Here is a 23883-nt window from a genome sequence, read left to right as displayed (position 1 = left end):
TACTCTTCTTTAAAAATCACAAAGAAACAAAACACTACGTCTCATGTTGAATATTTAAACTGTCTTCATTTAACAGAGTTCAAACAAGCATTTCAAAGGAATCATGATTTTCTAGAGGACTATTCATTGTTATGATAAGTAGTGTATTTGAAGAATGGTATCTCACAAGATCAAATGAGAACACTTTACACATCACAATACAATTTTCTATACATAACATTTAAATAGAGAGAATTCAATGCGAAAGTACTATAATTTGATTTGTCTCATATAAAAAGTACAAATAATATTGTTAATTTTTTAACCAAAAATCACCTTCTCTGACTCGGTAAATATAAAATTATTTTGACACTGAAAGAGCATTGATTTCAATTTTTAACCAATATAAGAACAGTGAATTCAACACATCGGAACCAAGTATAAACAAGAGAAAGGGATCAAATCTAAAGGCAAATGAGGAAGAGAAAAATCTCAAAATAAAAAATCAAAACCGATTATATAGAATTGCATTTGAATTCTCAATACTAAATCCAATAGACTCAGGTCACTCTCCAATAACACCATATAAAAAGGGAAATTGTGAAATCTAAACAATAGACTCAGGTCACTCAACAATGGTAGAACTCAATTAGTTTCTTTCCCTCAGAAAATCAAGGAAGAGATAAAACAACAACGATATCCAATCCCACTTCAGAAACTGAAAAAAGAAACTCCTTCTGAACCTTTTGCATAAATAGACTATCATTGGTACTTCTTGCTAGCAAAACTAACTTGAGCAATATTTGGAAAGATTCAGCAAGGAACTAAAAGAAGATAAGGGTAAATCCCATATGAGAAAAAGCAGAGAAGAGGAGAAAAAGGATTTTTGGACAACAAGTGGTTACTTTGGAGGGAGAGGAACAAGAGAGCTTTTGAAAAAAAAGGAATATGACTCCCTGTTGCCTTTGATATCAGAAGACATCACAATCTCATGAACTATCCTGGAGTCTACAATGCACAACTTACCTTATCGTAATTAACTAGGTTTTCCCACAATATTGAGCATAAAGTCATAAAGTCAAACCATCAGTCCTTTATTTCAAAAAGTTTTTACTGAACTTGAACTGGAAAAGAGACGTGACAAGCGTGACTCGACCTAATGTTCCCAATCTAACATCAAATGGAAACGTGAAGTCGTGAACCAAGGAGAGTGTGGCCGTTCAGTCTAACTATATATTCAGTGCAAGCTGGTTGACAAAAAAACAGCATCTGCTTGATTAAGTACTATGTTGAGCAAGTACTAAACTCCAAAACCTTGCTTGCTTACCTTAAAAAAATTAGTAAACTCAAGAATTAAAATGATTGTGCAGATAAACTGAGTAAATATTTAACACTCTGCACAAGGAACGCTGAAATAACCATTGCTGAAGGGAGATCATCAGACTAAATCCAGTACCCCACTGCAAAGACTCATACAACATGGAAACCAGAGTTGTAATCATAGAATTCATCTGAACTTCACCCTAGTTATAGGCTCGAAGTATCGAATCCTGTTCATCATCAAAACCTGTGTCTCACAATCAATGAAATCAATGCAAATATAGGAACAGGTTTCTGACCAAGGAACGTTATCTGCATTAAACCTTAACATAAACCGGAATCTGGAATGAAGGGGGGCCCTCCACCCCACCATTAATCTAAGGAAGTAGAGAGGCGAACAAAGGTTGCCCCTGGGAGGAAGGATTTGGGCATGGGTTAAAAGGAAAATCACCAAATCAAGGGGAAAAAACGTAAGGAATCAGGAATTACTCCACCCAAAATAGTCTGTCTCTTCAACTATAAACAGTATCATAAAATCTAAAAGCATGTCGTGATATGTCAATTCATATCTAAGAAAGCAGAGATCCAAATGTGGATGAACAACAAACGATAGATATCATTTTCAGTCTCTATTTCAATTTCCAACGAGACAAAACTTAACAAAGTAGCCAAGTTTATGCAAAAAATAAAATAAAATGCAAGCTCTTCACTCTCCTTTAAGGATCACCAAGAAATACTAAAGCTAAGAAGGCTATGGTGAAGGAAATGAGTGTTCTTCATGATAATGGAACTTGGGAGATAGTTCCTTTACCACCGGGCAAAAAGAACAATTGAATGTCACTGGGTATTTACTATGAAAATGGGTGCTGATGGAAAGGTTTCGTCTCAAAGCTAGATTAGTACAGTGTTATCAAAGGCGAAAAGCGCAAAAAAGCTCTAAGGTCCGTGGGGGCTTTAAGCGCAAAGCGCAAATAAAGCGTGGGCTTTAATGAAAAAAGGTGCAAAGGGAGAAAAGAATACAAATATATATGTTTAGTCTAAGACTAATAATTATAAACATAAATGACAAATATATGACCAAAGAAATTGAAAAAATAAATATGATAAAGTGAAATATCAATCATTTAGTTTCACTTCTCCATAAGAGGCTCATTGGCAAGGAAGTGTTTGCCTTAGAACCTTGATGACGACACTGAAGCGCACATAAAGCAAGGCAAAGCGCTCAACACGTTTTGAGCCTCGCTTCAGGGATTAAGCGCGCTTAAAGCGCGCCTTTGATAACACTGGATTAGTAGCGAAGGATATTCTTGGATTTATGATCTTAATTATGGTGATACCTTTTTTTCCATTAGCGAAGATTGTATTTGTTCACCGCCTTATTCCATGGCTATGTTTCATTGCCCCTTATATCAATTAGATATCAAGAATTCTTTCCTTGATGGAGCAACCACCAGGATTTGTTGCTTAGGGAGGATCTGGATTATATGTCAATTTCGTAGATCTCTTTATGGTCTAACCAATCACCAAGGGCATGTCAGGCCGTTTTAGTACAGTTGTCCAACAGTTTGACATGCTTTGAAGTGAAGCTGACCACTCAGTGTTCTATAAACATTCTCATAATGGCAAACACATATTCTTGGTTGTTTTTGTGGATGACATTGTTATAATAGGTGATGATCATGAAGGCGTTATTCATCTTATGCAGCATCTTAGCAGTCATTTTCGGACAAAAGATTTCTGTAAACTAAAATACTTCCTAGGAATTGAAGTGGCCCAATGCAGCCGTGGAATTTCATTTCAAATAGGAAATATGCTTTCGACATTGGAAGACAATAGCATGTTAAACTGCAGACCAGTGATACTCCTATAGAGCCCAACGTTAAGATTGTGCATGGACAGGAGGAGCCATTGAAAGATCCAGGTCACTATTGGAGATTGAATGGAAGCTCAATTATCTTAAGATCACACGACTGGACATTTCATCGGTGGTCAGTGTGGTCAGCCAATTTTTCTAGACTCCATTTGACAGTCATTTGAATGTACTGATTTGTATCTTAAGTCATATCAAAGGTCACGCAGGCAAGGTCCATTGTATGAGAATAGAGGAGACACAAATAGTACTGGATATTCTGATGCAGATTGTATAGGATCTCCTTCAAACAAACGGCCTACATCAGGTACTGTGTTCTAGTTGGAGAAAACCAAATAGCTTAGAAAAGCAAAAATCACGATGTAAAAGCTAGATCGAGTGCAGAGGCAGAGTACTGCATAATGGCTTTACTACAAGTGAGCTTATATCGCTAAAATAACTTCTCGAAGACTGGAGGTATGGTAGAGATGCACACATGAAATTGATATGTGACAATCAAGATGCAATACATATTACTTTGAATCATGTGTTTCATGAGAGCACAGAGCATATAGAAGTACATTGAAATTCGGGGTGCATCTACTTCATTAACTCCAATGATCAGTTAGCAAATATTCTTACAAAATCACTTTGTGGCAAGTTAGGAGCATACAATGTGTATGCCCCAACTTGAGGAGAAGTATTAAGAATTAGGAAATTATTAATATTGCAAGAGCTCATTCCTTGTATACATAGGAAAGGTTTAGAATCCTAAAATTGTGTAAATAGGAACAGCAACTACTTTCCTTTATAGGATTACTAGTAAAGAATTATGTAAACGCAACACGCTTGAGGGAATACCAAACAATTCATTCCCAAAATCTCTTCTTTTCTCATTACATATCCAAACTATCTTCACTTAACATTATCCCTTTTTTTATTAAATTCGACAAGATTTTGGATGGAATCATATGCAACTGGTCTAATGGGCAGAACAAGTTCAGATAATAAGAACACTTTACACATCACAAAACATAAGCAATTTAGCTAAGATCACAGTCTAACAATCCGTAGCTTAAAATTCCATCAAGTGTCAAAATTTTCAATAGGAGCATTGTTATTGCAAGACAATCTTTCAGTGTTATGCAGCATGCTTGCCTAGTTCTACTCAAACGTTTACATGCAAAACTCAGGAAAGCCTTTCAATCAGAGGAAAATTCGAGTACTTTTTCATTGATTGATTACATGTCACCTAACTTGACATCAAATACAATTACAAAAACATTCTAATTATGCTTTACTTTAAATCACATTTCCTTTTCATGGTATTTCAAGATGCTCACTTGTGTGTTACTTGGAAGCAGCAGCAGAGCTCTTTGAATCATTTTGATTAGCACCATCAGCTTCCAAGAATCTACTTAAATGCTTATCATCCAGATGTTGCTGAAATTTTTTAATGAAAAAGTAACTTCAAAAATAAATACAGAACAACAACAACAACAGTGTAATCCCACAAGTGGAGAGGTTGTTTTCGATAGCTGATTGAGCTTAGAATTCAAAGAAGAGAAAACTCACAGATAGACAATCTCTGTATTTCTTCCACTCTATGACACACTCCTCTTTATTCCACTCACCCTTCAAGAATTTGTCAGAATACCACCTACAAAGAAACCCATCATCAATCTCAGGGTTCAGGGTTTTAGGTAAACATCAACTACACAATAATCTAAAGAAAACTAACTGTTCTTGATCCACAACAAAAAATTAGCCAAAAGGGGTAAATAATATATCATAAAGTTTGATTTTTTGACCTGTTGAAGCAATTATGGTAAGCCTCTCTTAGTTGAGCACAAGGTGAAGTAGCTAGCCCAGATGCATTTTTCTTCTCCTTGAAGATTCCCATGTTAATGGCTTACTACAAATCCATTAATCTACACAGAAGCTGAGCAGTTAAAGTTCAATTTTGAAAAATTGCATTTCTTCCTTCAACGGCAAATCAAGGAGGTGGTGGGGGGATTTGGATTTGGTTAAGCCTTAATTAGATTGTGATGATTTTAACAAACAACCACTTTAGGACTACTATTAAAAATATAGCCAGTACTGCAAAAATAATCACAAACAAAAAATGTGATAAGTAATTAAGAAATAAAATAACTACAGTTCAAACTCTAATTATTTTGTTAAGAAAATGATTTGATTCACCAAATTAGTGCATTCTATATTCCACAATAAAATGATTTTGTTGAAAGAGGAAAAACAATTGGTAAATATGATTAGTTCCATGTTGTTAGATGTTAAATTACCACTGAAATTGTGGGTAAAATATCAAGTGTATTGCTCTGACATAAGAGCACATATGGCAATTTATTTATGATGGAATTGTTTCTTGTTTATGTTAGGTTTAAATTAAATTAAAGATGACTTTGTTGATTATTTGACTAGTGGACTTACGAGGAATATGATAAATATATATTATTACAAAAGTAAAAATTACAAAAGTTAAACATTAAATTATCAAAATATTTTTATTTTTTATTTTTTAATTCAGTATTCAATGCCTGAATTGAAATCCCTGTTAGATTTGGATAATATATTTTGAAAATGATGCTCCATATAAGACATTTTTACCCTTAAACTCAATTTAATTCTTACAAAAAATTCTAGATTTTAAAAAATTATAAAATACTAAATTATTTTTTTTGGATACAAGAAAGATATGCATTCCATCCGGACCAAATAAAAGTCCATGAATACGAAATAAGTCTCAAAGACAATAAAGTACTACCACGTTCAGTCTTCATTGTCATAATTTTCTTTTTTAGAGTTAAATTATAAAAAAAATTGACTAACATTTTACAATGTATTTTTTCATCATATTGATATGCAAAAAATTGTAATTTCATATAGTTTTTGAATATCTAATTTTTTTTGTTTAAAATATCGAATTAATGTAATCTAATTTAACTTTGAAAATTAGTCAAATTGACTTTTAAAAAACGCAACAAACAAATAAAAGTGGACGGACGGAGTATATATTCAGAATTTGAAGCAATTTGCTTCTCCAAAAATGCAATGAAGAAAAGGTATCTAAAAAGTCATCTGACCATTGGTGGGCTAAGAAAGAGTGATAAAATTTACTTAAATCATATATAAAATATCATATTTATGGTGATGATAATAAGAAGAAAAAAAAGGTACTATAAATTGTGATGAAGAAGAAGTGAAGTTTTAAAAAAAGGGTATAAATTATCATATAAGCATAATCTACTTGATTGTCGGAAACAATTTAGTAATATCATTTGCCGCTGATACATTAGGAAAAAGTAAGCAATGAAGATAATCCGAAATAATTTTATGTACTAAAAAATATTGTCAATTGATTATAGTCAAACTAATTTTATTTGCAATTTTAGGGTTATGGTTTACAAGATTATGCTAAAATAGGAAATTTGGAACCAAAGGTTCATTTTTCTAGCAAAAATGCATAAAGGGACGCTCCTTTTTGGAGAGAACCAAAAATGGGCAAATCACTCGTAGTTAGGAGTAGACATAAATTCTGAAAAACCAAAAAATTGAACCAAATCAAACAAATTTGATTTTTTCAATTTTGATTCTTTGGTGTTTCGGTTCGGTGTCATTTGTTATTTCAAGAAATTTGATTTGATTTGCGATGTAAGGGTCACGGTTCTTCGATGCATTGAATAACCAGAGAGTAATATTATTAATTATATTTTTTATATATTTGACCCAAAAAAAATTAATTTTCACCCAATTCATTTCAAATTTTGGTCCAAAACTCAGAAAATGGTCAAATAGCCCCCCCAACTTATTGTCGGATTCTCAACTGCATACTTTAACTTCATGGGGGGTCCTATCACCCCTCCCCCCGAACTATTTAAAATTATAATTACTTCACCCTGAAATGTTATAATCAGATATGTCTTTTGTGGTGTAGTACACACCCAAGTCACGTCAGCGTCAATCAACACCACGTCAACACCACATATAAATACAATAAGTTTTATAATTATCTTTACTGCTATTTTTTCTCTGTTCTTTTCTTTTATACCCTTTACAAAACCTCCGTTATAACTGATGGAATAACCCCTGCTAAATTCAATCCATAAGATCCTCATCGAGGTTAACCTACCTACAAGAGAAAGAACAATATTTCCGGTGAGTAGAAGTACTCTTTATAGATAGAAGAATCCTCTCCTAATCGACATAATATTGATATTCCCATTAAATTTTTCAATAGTTTATTCCATCATTGCACAATTTACTCCATAGATTTCTGATTCAATTCACAATTCTAATGCAATTCATTGTTTTCCTCTTCCTAATGTTGGGTAAAAATAGCAAACTCAATTCAATTCATCGAAATTTCTTCAACTGTGAAAATTGAATTACATTTTTTCTGCTTCCTTTTGAAGATGCCCAATTCATGATTAAAAAATTTAAGAAAGGTGCATTTTTTCTAGTCATAGTCACTACCTGAAATTTAGAATTTGAAGGTTATTAGTGAACCCAGTTAATGAAATTAATGATATTTGCTCATCTGGTTATATTTCTCTTGGTCTTGATTTGTATTTTGTATAGATACTATGTGGGTACTACTGATGGAAACTTGTTGGAACACCTCGGATTAGAGAAAGGCTAGAAGAGGGGTTAAGCGGGCAGGTCAAGAACCCAAAAGTGGACCCTAGAACCGTTCACGGAGCCCTAGACGGGCCGTGTAGGGAACCACAGTCCGTTATGTGGCTCGTGGTAAGTTTCCAAAACATTCCCCAAGCAGGTGTCACTCACACGGACGCCCAAAACGGCCCGTGGTGATGTTGACGGACCGTTAAATAGGTCATCCAAGTCACCTAGTTGGTAGGCTGTTATCCAAAGTCATTGGATGTAACACCCCAGATTCAAGAAAGGACAAACTACATATTTTCAAAAGTTGTAGGTGCCACTGACGGAGGCCACCTACGGACCATAGGTGTGGTCCGTGGTTGAGCACCTCAACATTACCCCAGAAAGTCCAGAACCACGACAGGACCTACGGGCAGTAGGTGGGACCACGGTCTGTGGTCCAGGGTCTGTGGATCATGACCGAAATCTAGCCTCAAATGCCAAACAACGCCCTGCCAGGAGGGACCTACGGTCCGTCGATCAGGTCCGTCGATGGCCTAGTCGACTTTTAGTTTATGGGTAGTTAGGTCTTTTCCTAATTATTTTATCCCTAAACTACGTCATTTTGGTCAGTTTTAGCCTAATATTCTAGTAAGATTTTACCCTAAACGATTTATTCACCCAAAATTCATCAAACTTTGAGCAAATGGAGAAAAAAGGTGACCAACCCCTCAGGAACACGCAACAGGTTTTCTTTAGTTCCAGCCCTAAAATCGAAGGATTTCTCTGAAAATTTCATCACCAGGTATGTGGGATTTCACTAGTGGGTTCCTTTCATCCACTAGGGTCCCTAGAATTCAGTCATATTCTTGATTCGTTATATCTTGCTTAGATCTAGGGTTTCTAAAACCTTAGATATTGGTTGTGATTTAGCTGTTATAGTGTTCCTAATCAGATTATCATGTTTTCGTGAAATCGTTGCTTAGTTCTTTGCATGAAATTCAGAACCCTAGTGGTGTAGATTCTCTTAGTTATGAATTACACTTGCTAGGTCAGTTAAACAGATATACATGCTCTAGTTTCGAATGTTACATTGTCAATTTATAAATGTTGCATTCTCAAATTTGCATGTCAGAATATTGAGCTATCTAGTATTTGAGTTATATTATGGCAGATACAATTCCAATTGGGAGTAGGCTTAGCACCGAGTTGGACTAGGGTTCAACGTACCCTCATAGTCCCAGAACTACGTGCCCCCGTAGGTTTATAAGTCCCCTCTGTTGGGCATCAAATTTAGTGATCACGCCAGTCATACCTTTATAGCCCTGGCAAGGTATATTAGGTCCTCTCAATGGGGGGTATACATCGGACTCCACGGTTAGCTCATGTGATTTTATGTCGGTTAATAGTAGCTCCCACATTCAGACTCTAGTGCATTTGACCAGGTTTTCAGTTATACTTCAGTCTTCAGTCTTCAGTCTCTGCATGTTATGTTAATAATCAGTACTTGGTCATTGCATTCAGTTCAATTCATTTCAGTAGATTTCAATATTATTATTCTGTTCAGATTATGTCATTGCTAAGTTATGTTTTGTTTAACCTATATGTTTGTTCAGCTATTATCCATATCTTGCATGCTCAGTACATTCCATGTACTGACACATACTCTACGTTACATCATTGCATGATGTAGGTTCAGGTACTCAGCATCCAGATCACGCTTAGATCATTTATCGGTCCACATTCAGCAGCTTCAGTGGTGAGTCCTTATACTTTGAGGACAATAGACATGTTTTCATATTCAGTCTTTTATTTCAGTTTTCAGTTTTGCTAGAGTTAACTGGGGGCTTGTCCCAACAACTCTAGTTAGTAGAGGCTTTTCATACATAGTATTAGATTTATCTTAGCTTTGAGTGAATGTTTAGTATCACTAAACTTTTAGTAAGATTTATATATTCAGACCAGTTTTGGGTATTCCCCTCTATTAGTTATAAATTGATTTAGCTTTTGCATTAGTTTGTGGTTTCATAGATATGTTCAGTTTGCTTATTATATGCCAGCTTTGGGTTAGCTTGGGGTCATTCGTGATCCTAGGTCCCGTGTTTACGTCAAGGGGGTAGCCTCGGGGAGTGACAAACTTGGTATCAGAGCATTAGGTTCAAGAGTCCTAGGATATCTAAAAGCCGCACAAGTAGAGTCTCTTTCATGGTGAGAAGTGCACCACATTGTATGAGAGAGAGGCTACAAAGTGTTTTAAGAAAAAAATTACTATCTTTGCTACTGTTAATCGTGCGCGAGGTATGTGTTGAAGAAGAAGGAAGCTGACGATTGGAACAAGTCCAACGAAGCTGACTGACGTGTCTACAACAAGTGTTGATGAAGAAGGAAGCTGACGATTGTAACATGTCAAAGGAACAGGTCCAACGAAGCTGACTGACAAGTTTACAACACTGCTGTAGAATTAGAGTCGCACTAGGATTAGACTACTTATATTAATTAGGATAATATTACGACTAGGATTAGATTATGATTAGGATTAGAGTACAACTAGGATTAGATTATTTATATTTGCATTACTATTATTATTATATAGTAGTAATAGGTATTGTAGTAGGACTCTAAGTATAGTTAACTTAGGACTCTACAATTCTCTCCTATATAAGGAGGTTGTAACTCAACATTATTTTTATCAATAAAATCCTTGATTTCTCTAATCGTAGACGTGAGATTTCTACATGGTATCAGAGCATAAAATCTCATCCGCTCTCTAAGTAATAATAAAAAAAAAAAACATGTTGCAAAAAGCCCCCTTCTACCAAAACCATGTCAACCTCCTCACTTCACCAAATCATTGTCGCTTGCTCCATTAAACTTAAGCCAACAAACTACCTCATAAAGAGGAAACAAATATCCCAATTGATTCAGGTGATGAAACTAACGTATCTCATCTATAAACCAAGTAAAAGTAGTTATCCCACTGGACAGACTGCTAAGGAAGTTGTAGCGGTTAGGAATGATGCAAAAGATAGTGGCACCATTGATGATTGGAAGGAGAAAGATGTGTTACTAAGGAGTTGGATCTCAAGCACCTTGACAAAAAAAAAACATGCACCTAATTGTGGGATGCTCAATTGCCAAGGAGATGTGGGAATGCTTGGAAAACGCTTATATTCAAGCAACAAAAATAATTAATTTTGCTAGAGGTTTAGGTCTCAAATACAAGACCTTTGTCATATTAGGTAAGACACCATATTCCACCCTTAATCAATTTGTTTATACTCTCACGAGTTTTTATATAAGGGAAGATGAAGAAAAGGTGTCATAACAAAACCTTAACATGGTATTCTCTGCCCAAAATGCAGGGGAAGAAGAAACAACAACATCTACTCCAGAGAAACAACCATCGCATTCATATCGAAGCATTGACAAAAATAAGTTTATGCTGGGTATTCAAAGTTTTTTTTGCTGCGTATTCGAATCAAGCTAGGAGTAATCGTTCCTCTACTCACTAGCTTGAGGGGAAGTGTTGAAGAAGAAGGAAGCTGACGATTGGAACATGTCAAAGGAACAGGTCCAACGAAGATGACTGACGTGTCTACAACAAGTGTTGATGAAGAATGAAGCTGACGATTGAAACATGTCAAAGGAATAGGTCCAACGAAGCTAACTGACAAGTTTACAACACTGCTGTAGAATTAGAGTCGCACTAGGATTAGACTACTTATATTAATTAGGATAATATTATGACTAGGATTAGATTATGATTAGGATTATAGTACAACTAGGATTAGATTATTTATATTTGCATTATTATTATTATTATATAGTAGTAATAGGTATTGTAGTAGGACTCTAAGTATAGTTAACTTAGGACTCTACAATTCTCTCCTATATAAGAAGGTTGTAACTCAACATTATTTTTATCAATACAATCCTTGATTTCTCTAATCCTAGAGATTTCTACAGTATGATCCAATTTCTCTGTTCGAATCCGTTGTTATGTGTTTCAGATCATGCCTCCTCATAGAGTTTACGCACGGAATGCTTATGCACGCAATGCTAACGCAATTCCTCCAGTCCCAGACCATAAGGTTACAAATGTAGAATTTTGGAGTGTGATTCAGCTCTTGGCTCAGAGTGTAGCCAACCAGAATAATCAACAGGCTCTAGTTCATGCAAATGCTAATAATGGATCAGCTGAAGCAGGGTTCGAGATTTTGTTCGAATGAATCCGCCTGAGTTTCTAGGGTCGCAGGTTGGTGAGGACCCACAGAACTTCCTTGATGAAGTTAACAAAATCTTTAGAGTGATGCAAGTGACTGGTAATGATAGGGTTGAGTTGGCATCTTACCAGCTTAAGGATGTAGCTCACATTTGGTTCACTCAGTGGAAAGAAAATAGGGGTGTGGATGCAACTCTTGTGACTTGAGAGTGTTTTACTGGAGCTTTTTTGGACAGGTTCTTCCCAAGAGAGTTGAGAGAGGCTAAAGCTCAGAAGTTTATGAACTTGTGACAAGGTACAATGTCAGTCCAAGAATACGGACTTAAGTTCACCCAACTCTTCAGGTATGCTCCACACATGTTTGTCGATCCAAGGGCACAGATGAGTAAGTTTCTATTTTTGGTATCCGACTTGGTGAAGACAGAGTGAAGGAATGCTATGCTATTAGAGGATATGAATATCTCTAGGCTGATGACTCATGCTCAGCAGGTTGGGGGAGATAAGCTTAGGGAAATGGCTAAGGACAACAATAAGGCTAGAACAGGCAAATATGAGTACTCTTAGCAAAAGTCGGGCGGTGGTAATCGATCACAGTTTCAGCAGAGGTCTACAACCCCAACACCTTCATCAGCTAGTGCTCCATCCCCCAGGTTTCGATAGGATCAGAAAAGTAGGGCATCAGATTCTAAGTCTCAAGGGAGTGCTTCAAGTAACAAGACTTTCCCAACTTGTCCAAAGTGTGGCAAGAACTATCCGAGCGAGTGTCTTGCAGGCAAGGAAGGGAGTTTTGGATGTGGTCAGTCTGGACATAGGTTGAAGGATTACCCTTCTGCTAGGAAGGGGCAATGAGGTAACAACAATAGGGCTCAGTCTACAGCTTCAGCAGCACCAGCAGGTCGCCCAACTCAGCAGGGTGCTTCATCTGGTACAGGTGGCGGTCAGCACCAGAACATGTTGTATACTCTCCAGTCTCACTAGGACCAGGAAGATTCTCCTGATGTGGACACTGGTACATTACGAGTCTTTCATTTAAATGTTTACACATTGTTAGATCCAGGCGCTACTTTGTCTTTTGTAACTCCCTATATAGCAGTAAACTTCGGTGTTAGTCTAGAAACTCTCTCAGAACCCTTCTCAGTCTCTACTCCACTTGGTGACCAGTTATAGCTAGACGGGTATACAGAAATTGCCATGTCACAGTCTCTCAGCAAGTCACCTCAGCAAATCTTGTAGAGTTAGAAATGGTAGATTTTGATATCATTCTAGGCATGGATTGGTTACATTCCTGTCATGCCTCTGTCGATTGTAGAATTAGAATCATTCGGTTTCAATTTCCAAGCGATTCAGTCTTAGAATGGAAGGGTAGTAGATTAGCCTCTATAGGTCGATTTATCTCTTACCTTAAGGCCAGAAAAATGATCTCTAAAGGGTATATCTATCATCTTGTTTGGGTTAAAGATTCAAACTCTGAAACCCCAACTCTTGAGTCAGTCCTAGTAGTAAATGAATTTCCAGAAGTGTTCCCAGAAGATCTTCCCAGGGTTCCTCCCGAAAGGGAGATCGACTTCAGAATAGATTTCCTTCTAGATACCCAGCCTATTTTGATTCCTCCTTACAGAACGGCTCCAGTCTAGCTTAAGGAATTGAAAGAGCAGTTGAAAGACCTTCTAGATAAAGGCTTCATCAAACCTAGTATCTCTCCATGGGGTGCTCCAGGGTTATTTGTGAAAAATAAAGATGGTTCTCTTAGAATGTGCATTGACTATCAGAGTGGAACAAAGTCACAATCAAGAATAAGTATCTTATCCCTAAGATTGATGACTTGTTCGACTAATTTCAAGGTGCTAGTTACTTTTCGAAGATAGACCTTAGATATGGCTATCATCAGCTCAAAGTCAGAGATAGTGACATCCCGAAAACAACTTTTAGAACTCAGTATGGTCATGATGAATTTGTAGTTATGTCTTTTGGACTAACAAATGCTCCTACAGCTTTCATGGACTTAATAAACAGGGTGTTCAAACAATATTTGGATTTGATGGTTATTGTCTTTATTGATGATATCCTCATTTATTCTCGGGATGAGGAGGAGCATGTGACTCAATTGAGAGTTGTTCTGCAAACTCTCAAAGATCGCAGTTATTCGCTAAGTTCAGCAAATGTGAATTCTGGTTGCAATCAGTCACTTTTCTTGGTCATGTGGTGTCTAGTGAAGGAATCCGAGTGGAATCTCAGAAAATAGAGGCAGTGAAGCAATGGCCCATACCTACCTCTCCAACATATATCAGAAGTTTCTTGGGTTTTGCCGGTTATTACAGGAGATTTGTTGAAAGATTTTCATTCATAGCTTCCCCATTAACTAAGTTTACTCAGAAAAAGGTTAAGTTTCTGTGGTCAGATGAATGTGAGAAAAGCTTCTCAGAACTAAAAACTAGGTTTACTACAGGTCCCGTCTTGACTCTACCAGATGGTTCAGATGGCTATGTGATCTATTTTGATGCATCCAGAGTCGGCCTAGGTTGTGTGTTGATACAACGAGGTAAGGTTATAGCTTATGCTTCTAGACAACTTAAGGTCCATGAGAAGAACTATCTGACTCATGACCTCGAGCTTGCAGCTGTAGTATTTGACCTGAAGATTTGGAGGCATTACTTGTATGGTGTTCACGTAGATGTGTTCACAGACCATAAGAGCCTCTAGTATGTGTTCACCCAGAAAGAATTGAATCTTCGTCGGAGAAGGTGTCTTGAATTCCTCAAAGACTATGACATGAATGTGCTTTACCATCCTGGTAAGGCTAATGTAGTGGATGATGCCCTCAGCAGACTATTTATGGGTAGTGTAGCACATGTTGAGGAAGAAAGAAAGAGTTAGACAAAGCGATTCACTAGCTTGCTCGCTTAGGAGTTTTCCTTAGATGGTGGTGTGATAGTTCAGAACATATCAGAATCTTCATTGGTAGCAAAGGTTAAGGAAAAAAAAGATAGTGATCTTATATTGCTCCAGTTGAAGGGTGCAGTTCATCAGCAGAAAGTTGAGATTTTCTCCCAAAGGGGAGATGGTGTGCTTCGTTACCAGGGTCGCTTATGTGTTCCTAAGGTGGGTAAGTTGAGGCAACAGATCCTTACTGAAGCTCATAACTCCAAGTATTCTATTTATCCAGGTGCTACTAAGATGTACCATGATCTACGGTAAGTCATTTAGTGGAACGGCATGAAGAGGGACATAACAGATTTTGTGGCTAAGTGTCCTAATTGTCAATAGGTCAAGGTAGAACATCAGAAACCATGAGGTATAACTCAAGAGATTGACATTTCTACATGTAAGTAGGAAGAGATAAACCTGGACTTCATTACGGGTTTACCTCATACTCGCAGACAACATGACACCATTTGGGTGATATTAGACAGAGTTACTAAGTCTGCTTGCTTCTTGGATGTCAAGACTACAGATTTAGCGGAGGACTACACTAAACTCTACATCAATGAGATAGTCAGGTTGCCTGGGGTTCCTTTGTTTATCATCTCAAATAGAGGTCCTCATTTTACCTCTCATTTCTGGAAATCTTTTCAAAAAGATCTTGGTACTCAGGTGAATCTAGCACAACATTTCATCCACATACGGATGGTCAGGCAAAGCGTACCATTCAGACCTTAGAGGACATGTTGAGAGCTTGCGTGATCGATTTCAAGGGAAGTTGGATAATCACCTACCTCTCATAGAGTTCGCCTACAATAACAGTTACCATTTTAATATTCAGATGGCCCTTTATGAGGAACTATATGGGTGTAGATACAGGTCCCCGATTGGTTGGTTCGAAGTAGGTCAAGCGGCCTTAATTGGGCCAAATTCGGTTCATGAAGCTATGGAAAAAGTTCAGCTCATCAGAAATAGACTTAAAACAGCCCAGAGTCGTTAGAAGTCCTATGCAGGTGTAAGGAGAAGGAACTTAAAGTTCCAAATCGATAATTGGTTGGTCCTGAAGGTGTTACCTATGAAAGGGGTGATAAGATTTGGTAAGAAAGGGAAGCTCAGTCCAAGTTATGTAGGTCCTTACAGAATTCTGAAAAGGGTTGGTAAGGTAGCTTACGAGTTAGAATTGACAGCAGAACTAGAAGCGGTTCATCCAGTCTTTCACATTTCCTTGTTGAAGAAGTGTGTGGGTGATCCGGCATCGATAGTACCATTAAAAAGTGTGGTTGTGAAGGATAGTCTCACTTATGAAGAGGTGCCCGTTGAGATTCTTGACCGTCAGGTTCGTAGGTTGAGAAATAAAAAATGTCGCTTCAATGAAAGTTTTGTAGAAGAGTCAGTCCGTAGAGGGAGATACTTGGGAAGGAGAAGCAGCCATGAAGGCCAAGTATCCTCACCTCTTCCTTCCGATTCTGTTTCATCTTGAGGTAATAGTTCCTCTTCAGTCTCTCAGTTTATTCTTGCGTAAATTCAATCTCAGTACCTTGTTCCTCACGTTGTTCTTGCGTTTCAACATATTTACATGATTTTTTGAATTCAGTTCAGTTAGATTTCAGTTTCTAGTACTTAGTGGTTGTCACGACCCAGGGATACACCCTAGATGTAACATGCCGTACAAGACCCTGAGATGCCTCATACAAGCCACTTAGCTTTCATAACATAAGATAATAGAAATGATCGGGAATTTAAAACATTTTCAACAATATCAAAGTCTTTATAAAACGAGCGGAAGTCTAATACACTTGTCTCAAACCATCTAACATAAGAATAAATCTTGGGACACGGCCCATATAATAGTTCTAAAATGAAATGAAAGTCATAAAGGGAAAATGATGGTCAAATCCTCGAATCCTATGAGGACTTACCAAATCTTCAATCCTTGCTCTACTATGATCCTAGCCACGAGTGTGAGAATCAATATCGCCGGACCCTACATTTGGATAAGAAATATAAGCAAGAGTATAAGTTAGTACAAACATGTACTAAATATGATGGCTAGCATAAACATCAACATAGGCATAACATATGCATTAGTAAACATAAGACATATACCATAATCATAAGAGATAACAACATAAATCATAAGCATAATCAATGCACATAAATTATCATAATGTAAGAGGAATACTTCTCAAGTGACCTCAACTTATCCATAGGAAAGACTTGGGTCATCCACCTCTAGTCATACATATCAAGGAAGGAAACTCAAGCAACAATCCAAGTTAATCTATCATACAAGTAAATCTCATATTAAAACATGCTTACAATACTTCTTTGAAGCAATCTTGTTTCATCATACTATATTACTTTGATTAGGGACTAGTCTCTCTTTAGCTACTTCTACTATTCATGGAAGGCATATCATCATACCAATCCAAGACAAGTCATTACTCATGAATGGCTACAATTTACCAATTCAAGACTACCAAGGAAAAGCACCTTAATGCTAGACCAAACTATAATGGAAAACACATTACTATGTAAGTCCAAGCTACTGAAGGAATGGTACTATTTCTCAATCCAAGCTACCAATGAAATGGTTTGGCCTTATCAAGTCATGCTATCATGCAAGAATCCTCTCATGCTAGTTCAAGCTAACCATTGGAAGAGTACTATTTCTCAATCCAAGGTTATCCATGAGAACTACTAACTCAAGCTACCATGAAATGGTCTTATCTTACCAAGTCAAGCTTCATGAAGGGATTTCATATCACTACTTCAAGCTATCATAGTTCATACATACTTTGATTCATTTTAGGTGAGCAAGGCTTTCAACCTAGAATCATTCTATGTGAGAAAAACTTTCACATTATACATTCATACATTCATAGTATAGATTATGTTGGTAAATCCTTCCACAACAATTCAATCTACAAATCAACATTCACACACACACATATATTTATATATATATATATATATTACTCCTAAAATACTAACAAATATGCAACCTAGTATTTGTATAAATATAATATTTAGAAGTTGAAAATTTGATTACTCGATTTTGATTGAAATTTAATTGATAACAAAAGGAGTGTTTGTACTTTATTATGCATATATATTTCTACATGTGTAATGTGTTAGTATGATACAATTGAAACATTTTTTAATAGTTATATATATGCTTCACTCTCAAGCATTCTACAATGTATCACATCAATCCTAGAAGAATGCATCTAAATCCTTAGTTTCCCTTTTCATGGCATAAAACCCAACTACATCAGTTAGAAACATGTGTTAGGAATGGGTACATGTAAATTCATCCTAAAAATATGTAATTCAATCATAAACAACAATAATCCACTCAATTAGATCAATACCCATAACATTAGAAGAAATCCTAACTAGAATTGGGGAATTCTTCTTCTAAATTTGGGAAAACATGGGGGATCCACGAATGAAAGGAATTCATGGATGAAAAGCCATCATACCTTGATTATAGAGCCCACAATTGCTTGAGGAATGGAGGCTGACCTTGACCCTAGCTTCAATTCTTCCTTCTTCTTCCACTTTTTAGAAAAAGAATTATTTGGGAGAGGAACCCAATTCTTTTGGTGAGTTTGAGAGAATGACTTAATTTAGGGGTTAGAAATACTTATATAGGTGTCCTAGGCTTGGGTAAAATGACACCACTTTAATCTAATTAAAATCGAAAAGTCCCATTATGCCCTTAAAAATAACCGATTAGGCCTTACCCACGAGACCTCGCTGACAGACCGTGGATGGACCTACGGTCCATCCTGATAAAAAATGGGTGGATTCAGAGACTTTTTGGTCGACCTACGGTTCCTCTTGCCACGAGTCGTGGACCCATCGATGGAGCGTGGGTCCTAGCGTGGCTACTTCCTTAGGTAGTTTTCTTGGTGCCCATTCACAGAGCCATCTACGGTACGTGGATCCACCCACGAGCCGTGGTTGGTCCTTGTGAGATGGAACCTTGAAGTTCTAACATGCTATGCCCCATATCTCGAATTTGGGGTGTTACATTATCTCCCCCTTGGGAACATTCGTCCTCAAATGGCATTCTAAGCACTTCTTGAAGGAAACGACTCAAGACTAGCAACCCATCATGCATGCAACTCAGCTAAATGCACACAACCAAGGAGGAAACATCGTCTCCAAGCTAAACATGCTCAATGCATCACATGGTAGGTAGGAACTACATCTAACAACCAAAAATGCATGAAATTTCAACATCTCTCATGTTCAAGGATGAACTATCATCTCCAAGCTAAAAACATTCTCAACCAATCTCATGGAGCCTATATGCAATCTATACTCATAGTATACATCCAAGGAGGAATCTCTCAACTCCAAGCTAAAACATGTTCATCAATTCATCTCATGAAGTCTATAGACAACTCATACTCAATGCACTATAACATAAGGAAAACCAATCACATAAACTCATTTTCTTTTAAAACCTAAGTTTTTTTATGAACATGCATAACATAAAGAAATCATGGGAACATCTAAAACACACATAACTTCACAACAATTCATACCATAAGCAAATCATGAGAAACTCTTTATCTCACGCTAGAGAAGGAGTAGAAGGAAAATATGAGGATAATGGGACTTCATAACAGCCTCGGCCTACCATGTAGCACCCTCAACTAAGTGACACCTTCCTAACACTTTCACGGAAGCAACTTCCTCACTCCTTAATTTCTTAACTTGCCGGTCTAAAATCTCAACTAGTACTTCTTCAAAAGAGAGATTCTCATTAAATCCCAACCCTTCTAAGGGATCTATGAATGTCGAATCTCTAACACACTTCTTAATCATAGAGACATGGAAAACCGAATGCGCCGATGCCGACTCATTAGGCAACCTAGCTCATAAGCACCCTTACCAACACATTTCAAGATCTCATATGGGCCTACAAGACGAGGACTAAACTTCCTAAGTTCCTTACACCTTTCAAGGGTGAGAAATTCAAGTAAACCCAAATCATGAACATTAGGAACACTTAACGACCTTGCTATCTAAGCACATCATCTCCCCCTTGGGATCAAGCCTAAACGGACTTTCTAAGCACCATTTGTTTCACTTCACTAAGGTCGGATCGAAACATCACTAAGCTTTCATACTCGTCACACAAGACGATTCTAAACCATGGTGAACTTATACTACTTTCTTTTTAGGGGAGTCTACAAACTTAACACATCAAGGTATTATTTAAACATCCTATTTCTCAAATATTTACTTGACACCGGGGCATTAGTCAAACCAAAAAACATCCCTAAAATTCATAATGACCACCTCGGGTTCTACAGTCATTAGAAGCATACTAAGAGTACGACCAATCCCTACCAAGGATAAAATCAAGGCCTAGCATATCAAGTCTATCAAGTCACAAAAGACAAAGCAGCACTGGAATCTAATAAAGCATAAAACACATACCAGCAACCGCATATGGGGACACTCTTGTTCATCTCTAGCTTGGAGAGCGTAGAACCTATTTTGCATTAGAGCATTCGCGCCCAAACCACTAGGAAAAGCTTGCTTACCCTCTCTTCTGTTAGCCTTTTCCATTGGACAATCCCTCATTTTGTGGCCACTTTCACCATAACTAAAGAAACCCTCTATGCCGGCTAAACACCTACCCTCATGTCTCTTTCCACACTTAGAACAAGTAGGCCATATGGATTCACTACTAATTCCTTGCGGTCTAGAGTTAGACACCCTATCTTCATTATACTTAGGAGCATTAGAGGAACCTTTCCCGGAAAACCTTTGTCGATACTTAGGATGACCATGTCTATCGGACCTTGCATGGGAGGAATTATCATCATCATTTCTAGACCTATTTTTCTCCCTAGATCTCCCTTTTAGTTTCTCATGTTCAATTTCTTGGGCATGAGTCATAAGACGTGCAATATCCATGTCATGGACAAGCATAGTCGTACGACATTTTTTCACAACCAAGTCGGATACTCCCGACACGAACTTACTCATTCTCAACCTAGAGTCGACCACTATAGATGGAGCATATTTTGACAATTGAGTAAACCTCAAAGCATATTCCTTAACACTCATATTACCTTGCCGAAGATTAATGAACTCAAGTACCATAGCCTCTCTCATCTCAAGAGGGAAGAACCTACCAAGAAAAGCATTTTTGAACCTTTCCCACTCTATGGGACCCGCTTCTACCTGTCTTGCTTCTTTCCATTGGTTGAACCAAATCTAAGCAACCCCCTTAAGTTGGTAAGCGGCCAATTCTCCCTTCTCCACTGAAGTAACTACCATAATGTCCAACACCTTATGGACCTTATCTATGAACTCTTGAGGATTTTCCTCAAGCTTTGAACCATAAAATTCTGGAGGGTTCATCCTTGTAAAGTCCCTCAATTTTGGCGCCACCGTACCCATAATTGGGTTCACGGGGACTACCACCTCTCTATTGGCTTAGGCCATCACGGCTTGAGCCAACACTTGAAAAGTCGATCTAAACTCCACATTTGTTACATTCTCAGCCATAGGGTCAATCGGAGCTTGGGGATGAACTTCTTGATTTATATTGTCTTCCCCATTCCTTCTAGCATTAGCCCTTGTAGTAGTCATAACTTATAGACCATCAAGTAAGAATTAGAAGAAAGACCTTATAGAGTTAAACTCTATGGCACGACTTAGAGTAATGAAGAAGTGAGATTTCCTAAGCATCTAATAGCCTTTTATTCATAAATATGGCGCGCTTCACACATATGAACAAGACTCTACTAGACGTGACTTGAGACATCCTAGAACCATTCTAAACCTTGTACTCTGATACCAACTTTGTCACGACCCATGGGTACACCCTAGATGTAACATGGCGTACAAGACCCCAAGAGGCCTCATACAAGCAACTTAGCTTTCACAACATGAGATAATAGAAATGAGCAGGAATTTAAAACATTTTCAACAATATCAAAGTCTTTATAAAATGAGCGGAAGTCTAATACACTTGTCTCAAACCATCTAACATAAGAATAAATCTTGGGACACAGCCCATACAATAGTTCAAAAATGAAATAAAAGACATAAAGGGAAAATGGTGGTTAAATCCTCGAATGCTATGAGGACTCACCAAAACTTCAATCCTTGATCTACTATGATCTTAGCCACGAGTGTGAGAATCAATATCGCTGGACCCTAAATTTGTATAAGAAATGTAGGCAAAAGTATACGTTAGTACAAATATGTACTAAATATGATGGCTAGCATAAACATCAACATAGGCATAACATAGGCATTAGTAAACATAAGACATATACCATAAGCATAAGAGATAACAACATAAATCATAAGCATAATCAATGCACATAAATTATCATAATGTAAATGGAATACTTCTCAAGTGACCTCAACTTATCCATAGTAAAGACTTGGGTCATCCACCTCTAGTCATACATATCAAGGAAGGCAACTCAAGCAACAATCCAAGTTAATCTATCATACAAGTAAATCTCATATTAAAACATGCTTACAATACTTCCTTGAATAAATCTTGTTTCATCATACTATATTACTTTGATTAGGGACTAGTCCCTCTTTAGCTACTTCTACTATTCATGGAAGGCATATCATCTTACTAATCCAAGACAAGTCATTACTCATGAATGGTTACAATTTACCAATTTAAGGCTACCAAGGAAAAGCACCTCATCATGCTAGACCAAGCTATCATGGAAAACACCTTACTATGCAAGTCCAAGCTACTCAAGGAAGGGTATTACTTCTCAATCCAAGCTACCAATGAAATGGTTTGGCATTATCAAGTCATGATATCATGCAAGCATCCTCTCATGTTAGTTCAAGCTAACTATTGGAAGGGTACTATTTCTCAATCCAAGGCTATCCATGAGATCTACTAACTCAAGCTACCATGAAATGGTCTTATCTTACCGAGTCAAGCTTCATGAAGGGATTTCATATCACTACTTCAAGATATCATAGTTCATACATGCTTTGATTCATTTTAGGTGAGCAATGCTTTCAACTTAGAATCATTCTATGTGAGAAAACCTTTCAGATTATACATTCATACATTCATAGTATAGATTATGTGGGTAAATCCTTCCACAACAATTCTATCTACATATTATATATATATAATTTTTACTCTCAAATCCCTAATCATTATAATTCATCAATTAAGCTTTACTCTCAAATCCATATTAGTCATAACTCATCATATTTACTTTACTCTAAAAGCCTTACTAATCATCATTCATCCTATATTCCTTAGTCTCAAGACAATCCTAATCTCAAAACCTACAAGTCATAATTCATCATATATACTTGACCTTAATCAATTAATGTCTAGAAGTTTTACTTTCAAGCAATTCATATATATATATATATGTTTCACTCTCAAGCATTCTACAATGTATCACATCAATCCTAGAAGAATACATCTAAATTCTCAATTTTCCCTTTCATGGCATAAAACCCAATTACATCAATTCTAGGCTAGAAACATGGGTTAGGCATGGGTACATGTAAATTCATCCTAAAAACATGTAATTCTATCAATTTAATCATAAACAACCATAATCCACTCAATTGTATCAATACCCATAACATTAGAGGAAACCCTAACTAGAATTGGGGAATTCTTCTTCTAAATTGGGAAAAACATGGGGGCTCCATAAATAAAAGGAATCCAAGGATGAAAAGTCATCATACCTTGATTACAAATACCACAATTTCTTGAGGAATGGAGACTTGATCTTGACCCTAGCTTCAACTCTTCCTTCTTCTTCTATTTTCTAGAGAGAGAATTATTTGGGAGAGGAACCAAATTCTTTTGGTGAATTTGAGAGAATGACTTGAATGACTTAATTTAGGGGTTAGAAATACTTATATAGGTGTCCTAGGCTTGGGTAAAATGACACCACTTTAATCTAATTAAAACCGAAAAGTCCCATTG

General features: G+C 36.9%; 1 protein-coding gene across 1 annotated transcript; it reads right to left on the bottom strand.

Moving 5' to 3' along the window:
* Positions 1 to 4207: 4207 nt before the first annotated feature.
* On the bottom strand, positions 4208 to 5180 carry LOC102600930 (uncharacterized protein At4g33100). The gene is made up of 3 exons (XM_006351540.2): positions 4960 to 5180; positions 4724 to 4808; positions 4208 to 4591 (listed from the first exon to the last, which is right to left on the bottom strand). The coding sequence occupies exons 1-3, from the start codon at positions 5049 to 5051 to the stop codon at positions 4499 to 4501; spliced, it is 270 nt and encodes an 89-aa protein (XP_006351602.1). The 5' UTR covers positions 5052 to 5180; the 3' UTR covers positions 4208 to 4498.
* Positions 5181 to 23883: the final 18703 nt, after the last annotated feature.

The sequence above is a fragment of the Solanum tuberosum genome, unplaced genomic scaffold (genome assembly GCF_000226075.1).
Source record: "Solanum tuberosum cultivar DM 1-3 516 R44 unplaced genomic scaffold, SolTub_3.0 scf00135, whole genome shotgun sequence".
Lineage (NCBI taxonomy): Eukaryota > Viridiplantae > Streptophyta > Magnoliopsida > Solanales > Solanaceae > Solanum > Solanum tuberosum.
This window is presented reverse-complemented; position numbering and strand designations above follow the sequence as displayed.

Excerpts from the sequence above, each read along its gene's own strand:
- LOC102600930 (XM_006351540.2), bottom strand. The coding sequence starts at position 5,051 with ATGGGAATCTTCAAGGAGAAGAAAAATGCATCTGGGCTAGCTACTTCA. Across the intron at positions 4,809-4,959 it reads TACCATAATTGCTTCAACAG|GTGGTATTCTGACAAATTCT; the intron begins GTCAAAAAATCA and ends GTTTCTTTGTAG. Across the intron at positions 4,592-4,723 it reads AATACAGAGATTGTCTATCT|CAACATCTGGATGATAAGCA; the intron begins GTGAGTTTTCTC and ends AAAAAATTTCAG.